This window comes from Melitaea cinxia, chromosome 2 (genome assembly GCF_905220565.1).
Source record: "Melitaea cinxia chromosome 2, ilMelCinx1.1, whole genome shotgun sequence".
Taxonomy (NCBI): domain Eukaryota; kingdom Metazoa; phylum Arthropoda; class Insecta; order Lepidoptera; family Nymphalidae; genus Melitaea; species Melitaea cinxia.
Genome location: NC_059395.1, coordinates 4,881,342 through 4,894,986, shown reverse-complemented (window position 1 = coordinate 4,894,986; position 13,645 = coordinate 4,881,342). Strand labels below are relative to the sequence as shown.

Genomic DNA, 13,645 nt, shown 5'->3' with positions numbered 1-13,645 from the left:
TAATACATGTTACGAAAACGGTAAATAATATTTTATATATTCATTACAAGTATTTCTTTTCGAAGAAAATTGTCATTGGCATCATTTGATTTCAATGAATATGTTATAAGATATCGTAGTTTTACAATAACTCCGCAACGCATTAATGATACGCATGATACGAATGAACGCATAATGATGTATTGAATTATTATTAGCCAGCCACACTGGTTTTTTTATGTATGTTACCTTAGAACTTTTGACTGGGTGGACCGATTTTGATGATGTTTTAAGTTCTTTTCAACTTATATCCGATTATGCGTATTGACTTGACTATTTTTTCGCCGATCTACGTTGTATTATACTTACCTCAACTTTTTAGTGCGTGTAGTGATTTTGATGATTCTTATTTTAAACAAAAGCTGGTGTTTCTCATGTGGTCTTCTTTAAATTTAATCGAAATCTAACAAGTACTTTTTGAGTAATCTTTGATAACACGTATTTACTTGACAAATTTTCCGTCTTCCTACATTGTATGACTTGTCGATGTAATTGAAGTCGTTTTTTTTTTCGTAGGTATGCTAGCAAACAAAATTATTGTATGTATCTATTAAACATATTGTTTAAAAAAATTCTTCATTAAGAAACATTTTTTATTTATCGTTATTTTATTTTTTTTATCGTTCATTTTCGTCGAAATATTATTATGAGAGTATTATAATGCAAATAAGATAAAATTTATTTCCTGAATATGTTACAAATAGATTTTAACAGCACGAGGTACTTAGCTCATACAGTTATTATAGTTTGTTTTAGTTAATAAACCACAATGTTTTGAGTAACTAATAGCGTGTGGAAATATCGGATAAATAAAATGGAATTCGATGTTGAAAAAGAACAAAATATTCAACAATTAGTCCATTCCATTTTATATATTTCCAATGCAAGCATTTAACAATTCATAAGGATCTTATTCGATCTCATTTCAACTGTATTTTATGTGTAATTTTAATAACTTTTCACTCATAACTTTCTACTGGATACACCATCATTTCTTTCGATTAAGTAAATAATAATTGTGTTTTCTCGCAAACGAAAAAAAAACCGACTTCAATTACATCGACAAGTAATACAACGTAGATCGACGAAAAAATAGTCAAGCAACTACGCGTTATCAAAGATTACTCAAAAAGTAGTTATCAAATCTCGATACAATTTATAGGTGACCACACGATAAACAACAGCTTTCGATTAAATTAAAAATTATCAAAATCGGTACACCCAGTAAAAAGTGATTACGAATTTTCGAGAGTTTCCCTCGATTTCTCTGGGATCCCATCATCAGATCCTGGTTTCCTTATCATGGTACCAAACTAGGGAATTATCAAAATCGGTACATCCAGTAGAAAGTTATGCGGTATAATACAACGTAGGTCGACGAAAAAAGCGTCAAGTAAAAACGCATTATTAGATATAACTCGAAAAGTAGTTGTTAGATCTCAAATAAATTTAAATGGGACCAATTGGCACACACCACCTTTCGATTAAAACAAAATTTGTCGAAATCGGTCTACCCGTTAAAAAGTTCTGATGTAACATACATTAAAAAAAAATACAGTCGAGTTGAGAACCTCCTCCTTTTTTGGAAGTCGGTTAAAAAGTGGAACTATTCCACTTAGTGAAAAGTTATAAGGTAACACACATAAAAACAAATATAAACGAATATCAATGACGAGGCTGTCAAGCCTACTCATTTTTTTAAGGCGGTTAAAAGGGTAATAAATAAAAGAAACACGGAAGTATGGAATCATTGTATTATAAAAATAATTTAAAACCTATAAATTTCACAAATATATTTATTTCATAGTTTCTCTCTCAGTTTTAGTCAGAATCTTAAGTGCTTAACTCCGCTGAGAATAAATTATATAACAATTGTTTGAAGGGTTCTTTACTGACTTCGTATATAACACGAGCGTTGGCTTCGTCTTTCGTCGTAAAATCGTTTGTATTTATACCTCTTTGATCGCCTGCAAGTGAACATAATGAACTTCATGTACTATCTGTATAGTTGTATATCTATTTATGCTATTAAAACTTTTATTATAAGATTGTAAAGAGCTAAAGTATTGTTAAAAGGTAATTAAGGTTATAAAGGTAAACGCTTTACACTCAACGGCGCAAAAATATTCGAATTCTGTTTCGACCGACTGATACAGGCCACACAATCACAAACGCTGAGTCAGCTATATATATATCTATATATTGTTCTTACATCGCTAATTAATTAATGATTACATTAGTTTATCTGTTCGTCATTATGTCCCTCATTAACTAATCTGTTAATTTTATTATTTCAATGAATTATAGAAATCGGTCGATAATTAATTTTTAGAAAGTTTGTATTAATTGAAACATTAACTATAACTAACACGACAAGACAATAAAGCTATGCTATCGAGTATTTGATATTTTAGCATTACCGTATTTCTCGCCCACGTAGAACAACACAAAAAACACAGGTTTTCTATACAAATAAATAAAAGTGGAGTGTCTATTTGTTATATAAAAATAACCGCTTTTTACTAAATGCTTAATGGATGTATATACGGTACATATACCAAAATAACATTTTTTACAGTTTTTTTCTGTTTGTCTGTCTGTTTGTTCTGGCTAATCTCTGAAACGACTGGGCCGATTTCGACGGGACATTTACTGGCAGATATCTGATGTAGTAAGGAGTAACTTGGGCTATTTTTATTTTAGATTTTTTTTTTGTAACAGCGACCTGAACATTCTAAATACTTACCAGTTAATATAATACTGTTATTGGAATATCGAGATTCTGTGACAATTGAAGTTCCATTCAACACGATACCCATCACGGCTGGGTCCAATAGGCACCAAGAAGTGACGACTGAAATTGATCTCTGCTCAAACTGGTTTTGGGCTTGCATTATTTTTGTATCTATGGAACCTAAAACATTTAGCCTCCAGTCCTAAAAAAAAATTGTTGGTGAATTTTGGCAAATATTCTAGAGAAATTTAATACCTACTTCATAAGTCCCTTTTTTCAATCCGTAAAAAAAAAAATACCTTGCTTATTGTTTGGTATTTCCGTATCTGCGAGTAAGGTATGATTGTTACTTTGTCTGGTATACTCTCATTTGCTACTATGTAATACGATTCCACGTCCATATGTGCATTGAATTCTGGTTCTGTAGAGTTGTCGCCTGTAAAAACGAAATTGAAAAAATATTTTCATTTACCAAAAAATTATAGAATAAATATTTTTTCTCGATTGGGAATTTATTTTTTAATATTTTACTTAGTCCTTTTAGAATCTAGATAGACCAGTAGACCTTGCTGGTACTCTCTCTTTTACTCATATTTGATATTTGATACCAGTATAGTATGTTAAAAATAAACTATTAATTATTATTTATAACTAATAAATTATTAATTGTATTTATAATATTAGTATTAAGAATTAATTTCAAACGCATTTTTCATACAATTCCACGATATTTACTGACTATATCTGACACTTAATATATTAATTTACTTACTGTAAATATTTCCAGCACCAACGTAAAGATGTGAGAGCCTCGATAAAAACTTGGGATCGGATCGCAATGCTAGTGCGATATTGGTAAGAGTTCCCAAAGCAACTACTACAAGGCTTCCTAAAATTTTATTTAAATTTGTTACTTACTCAAATAAAAATAAAAAAAATTTTATTGTTACTTATTGCAATATTTTCAAGTTTTTTTTTTGGATTATTAAAGAAAATAATATACAGCAGCGTTAAGCATAATTACAGTTGATCTGTATAGCTGTTAATCGAGTTTAAAAGAAGAATCATTTTTTTTAAATGAAAAAAAAATCCAATGAGTAGATAGATATATAAGAATTCTCATCAATAAGTACATCAACGATCTAATAGCTTGGCTATTAGTAACTTAACTTGACGAAAAAGGAGAGAAATGATCATTGATTCGGACTTTTAAATTCCTGGTAGTTAAAAAATACTCATAATTGACCAGGAGTGAGATATTTTTAAAATACTCTAGTTTAATTTATTTAAAGTTTGTTATATCTGCGAATTGAAAAGCTCATCGTTATCTTTCAGACCTTTCAACTAGACAAGCCACTATTCATGTTATCAATAACGTATAATTTTCTCTAATGATAGGAATTGTCTGTAAGAGATTAAAACAAGGGATAAGATCGTCTTGTCACCTTTTAAAGTTAAAATATTGTTATTTATTTAACCTTTTAATTAAAAAAAAATCACAAAAAACTACTATAACTATATATTGATTTATGTTCGGTTGAATACCACTGTCTTCAATGATGATTTTTGTCAAAAAGCAAATGCACCATCCAACCTGAATATTTTTTGGACAACTCTATAAGCCCGATGACAGCTGGTTCCTTCTGAGCACGTATGGATTCAAATGTGTCTATGCCGTTGTCACCAAGACCATCGTAACCAAAGAAATAATCAGATTCTGAATCAATAATCAAAGATTTTTTATTGCCTCTGTATATTGGAATCTGAAATTACATTACATAATATTAAAAAATATATATATTATAAAAGAGGAGCAACTTTAAGATTACTTCGATTTTTCTACGAAATTTAACAAAAACAGAACAAAACACAATAGATTACAGTTACATATACTGTTTCAGATCTGAAGTGTAACGGTCCTGTGGTGAGAATAATAGCCAGAGCTTAGGAGGGTCGAGGTTGGTCGGCAAATAGCTTCTTGTAAAGCATCTTGATGCTGGAGGTCATACGCTACGTTAACCACTTACCGTCAGGACTATTTTGTTTGGCATACTTATTCATCATCTTCCTGCCCTTATCCCACTTATGTAGGGTTGGCACAACATGATTTCCTGTTCCACTCCTCTTTATTATTCATCATTTCAGCGCATACTCCTTTCTTTCTCATATTCTCACTCACACAACTTGTTTACACACACAACACAAGTTTTACATACTTTTTAGTGGTGCAGTATTAAAAAAAAATTAAACACAAGAGTAATTTTAAAATTAGTTCGTTATTTGCTTTTTTTTACAAACGGAACAAAACACAACACAGAAAGTCACAGCTAAATAACGCTGCTTTCAAGCAATAGTGGTTAACCCTTTGGTAAGTAACGTAGCCAGAGTTTCTGAGCATGGTTAGAATTGAGCCAGAAAAGCACTTGCAGAACATTTAAAGGTGCCAGAGAGTGCCAGAGAAAGTTAATTTACGGACAATCCCTGGCACTTACTCAAAACTGCTTCAATAACATTAAATAAAATTATTTTTCATTTCTACGTAGTACTTTATATATATTTTTTTTTCCAATGATAGTAGTTAAAAATATATGTATATACTATCCTATGAAAAAAAAGTGTGTCTGTATTTATGTACGCACGTAAGAAGTTATACTTCATTTGATAGCTAACTTCACGTTGCTAACTTCTTCTTCATTGACTAGCTAACTTCGGGTGTTGGTTTTTTGTGACGGTGTGCGAACGCATTGTAAAAATTTACTCTCATCATTTTTACCTACCGCGCCAAAAGTAGTATAACTTCAATAATTGTGTTTGCTCCCAAACGAACCGACTTCAATTACATCGACAAGTAATACAACGTAGGTAGAGGAAAAAAAATAACAAACGCACTAGTCGTCACTACGATTTTCGAGGGTTTCCCTCGATTTCAACAAAAAAAGAATTATCAAAGTCGGTTCATAAACGACGAAGTTATCCCCGAACATACATAAATATATATATATACACGGTCGCATTGAGTAACCTCCTTCTTTTTCGAAGTCCGTTAAAAAGCGTCTAATGAACACAGCACATGTTAAAAATTGCCCTACGTGGCTAAAGAAGTTTACATTACAATAATCACAAAAATCATAACATAGAAAGTCACCATCGAACTTTCTGATGTAGGTCAAAATAAAATGTATGCTGATAATTGTGTTTGCAGGCAAACGAATAAAAACCGACTTCAATTATATCGACAAGTAATACAACGTAGGTAGACAAAAAAAAGTCAAGTAACAACAAGTACACACTATCAAAGATTACTCCAAAAGTTGTAATCAGATCTCAATGAAATTTAAATATGACTACATGCTAAACATCGGCTTTCGATTAAATTAAAAATCATCAAAATCGGTACTACCAGTAAAAAGTTATGCGAATTTTCGAGAGTTTCCCTCGATTTCTTTGGGATCCCATCATCAGATCCTAGTTTCCTTACCATACCAAACTAGGGATATCTCCTTTCCAACAAAAAAAGAATTATCGAAATCGGTCCATAAACGACGGAGTTATCCCCGAAACATACATATAAAAAAAACATATATACGGTCGAATTGAGTAACCTCCTTTTTTTGAAGTTGGTTAAAAACTAACCAGGGAACTTTTCGTCGAGCCAAAAAATAAGCTCAAAGTTGACCAGCTTATACAAAAATACCCAGTATCTTTACAAACGATAAGAACTGGTAAAAAATTAAAATTGGAGCGTCTGCTAGTAATATTAAGATAATAGCATTTTACTAGATGCATATGGATGTATACACGGTACATATATCAAAATAACATTTTATACAATTTTTGTATGTCTGCCTGTTTGTTCCGGCTAATCTGTGTTGATAGTGGCCGAGAAAGCCTAAAAATAAGTCGTTAGCAACACATTTTACTATTCGTTTTTATTTATACCTGTGATCATCTTATACATATATAATAAAATGGTAGGAAAGTTAAAACTGTACTTTGAATATTTTTTTTAAAAGAATACTTGGGGTGTAATCTACAATCCAAGCCGAAGCCAAAAATATAGTTTTTAGAATTTTTTCTGTTTGTCTGTTTGTCTGGTTTTCTGTTTGTCTGTATGTATGTCCGGGATAAATTCAAAAAGTACTGCATGGATTTACTTCAAATTTGGCACGAATATTATTAAGAATTCGGGTCAACATATAGGCTACATATTATCACGCTATCACCAACGGGAAACGAGCAGTAAACCTTTATTTCTTCAACGAATTCTGTAACAACGTGTAATCTAATGACGCATATTTGAATGTTGTTGTTATTATGTTAATAACCATGCTATAAACTAGCTTCACACTATAAATAAAGACATTCTGTAGTAAGTATATTTGGTATAAGCGTTGTACCCGTGCGAAGCCGGGTTGCTAGTATTTTTAATATAGTACATTATGTAAATATACACACATTATGTAAGTACATCGAATTATAGCTATGTTGGTTATTATTATACAAAAATATACAAACGAACCAGTATTACCAGTTTGGGTTAACATTTAAGAGCAAATGAATATAAAAAAATACCAATGAAAAAAATGACAGCTCAAGTTCGAGTTTGATAAGCGCAAGTTTTTGTACCATCTCGACATTTAGATCGAGCAAAAACGCAAACGTGTTGTTTTTATGATCTTAATTAAGAATGAATGATCTGATTTTATAGGGAGCACTTTTTCGATAATTCTTGTATTTTTATTTTTAGCCTATAGCTGTTACTATGATTATTATAGATTTTTTAATAAATCTAGAATTCCTAATATATATTTAAAAAAAGAATCAATTACACTCACACTCACATGCAACGCCCCCCACTAGGATTTACTCCTGTGTACATAAAAAAAATACTCTACTCACATCTCTCCTGTCAGCCACTGTGAGGATTCTTTGGGTGTTGTTAAATACTTGGTCTTCCCCGACGTTGCCATGGGTTGTTGTTATTGCTATTACTTTTGGGCTAAAAGACATAAATAAATTTAATTAATTTTAACAATTAATACATTTAAAAATATTGATAAATATCCTTAAACCTACTTAAGTAATAAATTAAAATCGATATTGAAAAAATAATAGCTTAAATAAAAAAGTGTGTGTGTCAGCTCCGACGCACGACTAGAGTTTACTCCTTCAGATCGACTGTCTAAATAGGCACAAAAAAGGCTTAATGGTCTAAAAAATATTAATACCGCATCAAAGGGTTAATAAACGACTCAAATAATGAAAAAATGGCGTTAACAAAAACGTAACGAGGTCATTCGTTCAGTAGATTTTACTTCTCATCTATATTTATTTCTCATCTGTATATATTGAAGCAGCGTGGTGGATTAAGCTCTGATCCTTCTTTTACATGGGGAAAGAGGCCTATGCCCAGTAGTGGGATATTACAGGCTGAAGCTGAAGCTTGATGAAAATCAATTCTTAAAGAGTAAAGTCCAAAACTTTCTAGTTTAGTATTTAAGGTTTTTATAAAAAGAAAAAATACAGTAAAATGAATCAACTAGGTATGAGAAATATTATGCAACAAACTTTAATTACGGAAAACGATTTTGGTGTCAAATTAACATCAGATAAAATTTTATGTAACTCTTATTTAAGTTAAAAAAAAAAACAAATAATTCACCCATTATAATATTTTTCGTTCAACAGAGCCATAAATATTGCCATAGCATCGTCTGCTCCACCATCTTGATCGATCACTAGCTTTAGTTTTGAAGAAGACGGCACAGCAATGGAATGAGCACTGCAAGAAAAATGGGTAAAGAGAAAAAAAGTAGGAAACAGTTATTTACAATTTGATTTGAACTTTAGAACCTTCAGAGTACTTCTTTTAATGCACAACTGTCCCGATAACGTTCGTTACTCATAGTAGTGAAATTCGCAATCCGCAGTGGACCAGCGGCATTTCAATTAACGCATTGCATTGCGTCTAATAAGTTAGAATGAGTAAATTGTCATAAAAAGTTATACTTAAAAAGTAGCTTGTTGCGAAATTTAAGTACTCCTATAAGTGTATTCAGTACTTAATTTGAAAATTTTAAAAATTAAAATCTGATCAAGCTATTTAATATCCTTGTTTACTTAATCTGATTAATCTCGCGATTAGCTATATATGAGTGGTCGTTCAGTGGTCGAACTTCGACCATAATTTATTTAAATTTTAAGTTTGAACATTATGAAGGTTCTGTGGTCAAAGACTATATAATAATAAACAAAGGAGCATATATTCGTGTGTGTGTCAAATACATATAAAACAAATTTAAAACAAAAAATTTGCATTCTGGACTCCTACTCCTCCGTCCGCGCAATTTTGAGTTTTTGCTTCAAATGTTAATTAATATATATTGATATCAAATGTTGATATTAAAAATTTCAAAGTAAAATTACATTTTTTCAGCGTATATAAAATATTATACAAAAGCTTGGTTTGAAGAATAGTTTTTTTTTACTTATAATTTTTTATTTTACATTTTAGTTTTCGCTGGTCAGGTTTTCCAGTATATTTTTCTCAGTAAGACATTTTATTTGATTCCTAGATAATAGAAGTGCAATAAAAATAACTAGTCCAACATCTATAGATTTGCGACATATTATATTTAAAGTGACACATTATTTTTCGAGTTTATGATGACTGTGTGCATTAAAAATAACTAGCCCGCCGTCATAAGAGATCCGCCATGTTGAATTCAGAACTTTTGACTGGGTGGACCGATTTCGATAAAAAAAATTAATCGAAAGGAGGTGCGTGTCATTTGCTCCCATTTAAATTTATTTGAGATCTAACAACTACTTTTTGAGTTATATCTAATAATGCGTTTTTACTTAACTATTTTTTCGTCGACCTTACGTTGTATTTAAGTTTTTACTGGTTGTACCAATTTTGATGATGAAGTTGGGTTTTTTTCATTTGCGAGCAAATACAATTATTTGCGAACCTAATTATATATAAAAAGTATGTACCTATGTAAATAGAGTATGTAAAAATGAGTAGTATGTATCTAAGAATTTAATATTTATGTAGAAAAAAAGTATGTTAGGCAACTTACAAACGATTACAATAGCTTGGATTTATTTTTGTTTTTGGTACCTTTTTATCAGGACAAGGTCTGATTAATTATTTATTTATTCCGAAACACCAATGGAAAGTACATTACATTTATATATAAAAAAATAATGATAAAAAATGTTTAAAATGTTTTACTAATTATAGGTGAATATAACTGCATATTAACTGCACGGGTTTTATTCGACTTTTAGAACATTATAAACTGCTAATAAGGTTTGCATTCCACTCTCAAATAATCTCTGAACTGGACAGTTTTCTTCTTCAAGTGCTGCAGCAAGTTCATCCAAATTAGGCAGTTTCTCAAACGTTTTTTTTCCTTTTTTTAAAGAGTGCAGCAGCCACTCAATACGTGCAGATAAATAAAATAATATGTGTTCTTTAGAACGAGGATTATAAAAAAAGGTTCGTAACATATAATTGGGGTCCGATTACCAGGTATAATTTTTAGAGTTATGAAATAATTTAATAGTTTACAGATTTTAAATGAGACATAGTTAATTATTTTTACTTCAAAAGTAATTAATGTAAATGAGAATATAATTAAAATGTAATTAAAGTATGTCCTTTAGTAGTTTTTTAATTACAGAAAGGTATTATGAGTGTCATTGAATTAATAAATTTTAGAATTATTAGAAATAAAGATTTAATTTAATGTAAAAAGTAATAAAAAACTATAATTACATATTTATCAATAATTTATAACGTAAATATGACGAGTTTTTGATTAGGACTACCGGTCAACTTATAGATTTTAGTAATGTGTGAGGTGTTTTTTGTTTAAGCTTTTTTTTGCGTGTTGCGATTATTTTGTAAAAGTTACAATGGGATTCGTGTGCCAGTGTATGATAAAAGTCCCTAGATTTAATAAAAGAATTAAAAAAAAGAAAACACAACTTTCAACTAAACAAAAAGAATAGAAATTAATCAACATTAGGATTGAAATAAGAAGACGTATTGTGGTATCATTTAAATTTGATCGAGATCTGATAACTACTTTTTGATAAATCTTTGATAAAAGTTATCAGAAGTACCCCCACAATACAAGCATCAGCTTTAGATTAAAATAAGAATCATCAAAGTCGGTATACCCAGTGAAAAGTTATGCGGTATATATAATACAACGTAGGTTGTGGACAAAATAGTCAAGTAATACGCATAATTACCTAGTCCAGCCATAAGTTGTTACAACTGAAAATGCATTTTTTTTAAATGAAGTAATGTAATATTATTAAAATTTATACCTACATATTTATTAACGTCTCAGCAAAAAATAAAAAAAATATTCTATACGAAATGGCCACCTTTAGCTTTTATAGAGGCCTTTAATCTGTTTGGCCACGAATCTTGGATTTACGCACTGTTTACAAGGGAAATTTCGCCACTGCTTGCTCCGAAGATTTTTTAAGAGACTCAATGTCGTCGTGTATTTTAGAACAGGCCATGTCCTCTAAAACTGACTATAATTTGAAGTCTAAAGGGTTGAGGTCTGGGCTAGATGAGGGCCAGTCTTCAACTCTTATAAAGTCCGGAACGGTGGTTTCAAGCCAGGCTTGGGTAGTTCGTGCCTTGTGACCAGGTGCAGAGTCCTGCTGGAAAGTCCACGGTATATTTTTAAAAAGTGTATTGCTGAGAGGTTTCACAACATAATCCAAGACTATCTTGATACTCTTTGGCTGAAGTTTTCATTCATTTTTCACAAAAATGTAGTTTTGTGACTCCTTCATAAGACACGCCCCACCAAACCATCACTGACGCAGCATCCTGCGCCCTAACCTAACCTAACCACGTTGTGCCTTTGTAGTTCTAACAACACGCGGCCGCCCCGATCTTTTCTGGTCTTCGATAGACGAAGTGTTGCTGTATCTGTTGATAGTATGATATACGAACAAACGGCTTATATCAAGCTTTTGAAGTGTCTGGAATATGATTGACGGCTCCATACTTACTTTGTGCAGGGCAATCACTGCAATCCTATTTTCTTTAGCACCTCATTCCATATTTTAATTTCATAATGAACAAGAAAAAATATGTGAAATGGCGCAAAATTGAAATAAGTTTTTAAAATAATATACGTGTTCTAATTTCAAAATAATTACAAAGTTGAAAAAAAGAAAAGTTTTTATGTAACAGTATTTATGGCCAGACTAGTTAGATATAACTCGAAAAATACTTGTCAAATCTCAATAACATTGAAATAGCCACACAACACGTACCACCTTTCGGTAAAAAAAAAAATCATCGAAATCGATCCACCTAGTCAAAAGTACTGAGGTAACGTACATTTAAAAAAATACAGTCGAATTGACAACCTCCTGTCTTTTTAGAAGTCGGTTAAAATTATTGTAGATCTTAATGAATAAAGAAGTATTGGTATAACTAAACTAAAAAGCGAATAAGTTACTGCCTACACAAAACAAATAAATGGCAAATTAATGAAATAATTAAATAAATGTGGGTAGTTCACTGTTGTTAGGGCAAGGGCATTAAAAAAGTATTCACGAAAAAAAAGATAATATTGGATTTGCCAAAGTTTATAATAATATAATATGAATAATTAAAAAAACTTACCTCTCAAAAATAGCGACTAAAAAAACAAAATAAATCAAGGCAACCATCGTCGGTTTCAAAATAGCAAGTAATTTTTTTACTTCGTAAACGTTTTATATATAGTTATACATAACGTATCGTCCATCCTTATCTTTCTTACGGAAATACCTCACTTACACATTGTTAGTGCTAATGTGTTTTTACAATTTCAAATTCATAGTAATTTACTTGAACGAGTAAATCGGTCGATTTTTCTATTTTGTCTACGAATATACATAGATAGTAATTTTTTTATCTCTCAAGAATTAAGTTTATTGTTTTTCTGTGTTTGTTATTAATCTCATCAATAGTGTATTCCGTATCTTATCTAAGTTTTAAGTGTCCTTCAGAAGCTATTTTGTAATACCTAACGATAGTTGTAAATTATATAATTCTGTTAACATTGGCCCAGCTTGTTTGGCCAACATGTTTAGTAATTTTTTAGTGTATTTCAAATGTAAGGACTACATATTTATGTGTTGGTGTTTTGAAATTGATAACCAATCGTCCCTTTCAAGAAGTATCTTGGCGCACTGCACCGATAGCACTCACACGTCAATATCTCTTGAATAAATCGTTCACAATGTAACACAATCGATTACTTAATTAAAAACTATTTTATTAATAATATTAAAAAAGTTATCATCAATTAATTTAAACTTTCAATCACGATTACTTCTATTAAAGTGATATAAAATTATTAACAAACCAATTTGATCTTTGGGCCAAGAGTTAATTTTGGCCCAACGAACAGGCTAAATAGGCTCACTTTGCAAGAGGTTTAACACTAAAACAACGTGAGCAATTCGTGTTTAAAATAGAACAAATTTATAGATAGTATGTTGACATAAAGATAAATGCGAATGTCATGTGCATTCAGATAACAGTAGGTAATAGTTGTACCTAGTTTATTTTTAGTTAGTAGTGGATAACGCTATTTGACGGATGACGGTATCCAATAGATAAAAGTTTTTTGATATATTATTCTTTTTTCCATCGAATATTTTATATATAATTTCACTATATTTATTATATCTATTCACAACAATGACTTAATAAGTTATAGTTGATTCATTGAGGAAAAAAAGATCTTATGGCCTATTCAATCTGTTGCTGTTAAAGTATATTCGTTATTTAATTACAGGATAAACTTTATCGCCTGAAACGGGCTCTAAGAGTTA

General features: G+C 30.6%; 1 protein-coding gene across 1 annotated transcript; it reads right to left on the bottom strand.

The window, feature by feature from the left end:
- Positions 1 to 1,775: 1,775 nt before the first annotated feature.
- Positions 1,776 to 12,509, bottom strand: LOC123659855 (probable uridine nucleosidase 2). Its single transcript, XM_045595022.1, has 8 exons — positions 12,447 to 12,509; positions 8,436 to 8,555; positions 7,673 to 7,772; positions 4,368 to 4,536; positions 3,546 to 3,662; positions 3,073 to 3,209; positions 2,786 to 2,975; positions 1,776 to 2,006 (listed from the first exon to the last, which is right to left on the bottom strand). Exons 1-8 carry the CDS (start codon positions 12,491 to 12,493, stop codon positions 1,873 to 1,875), a joined length of 1,014 nt encoding a protein of 337 aa, XP_045450978.1. The 5' UTR covers positions 12,494 to 12,509; the 3' UTR covers positions 1,776 to 1,872.
- Between the last annotated feature and the right edge of the window lie 1,136 nt (positions 12,510 to 13,645).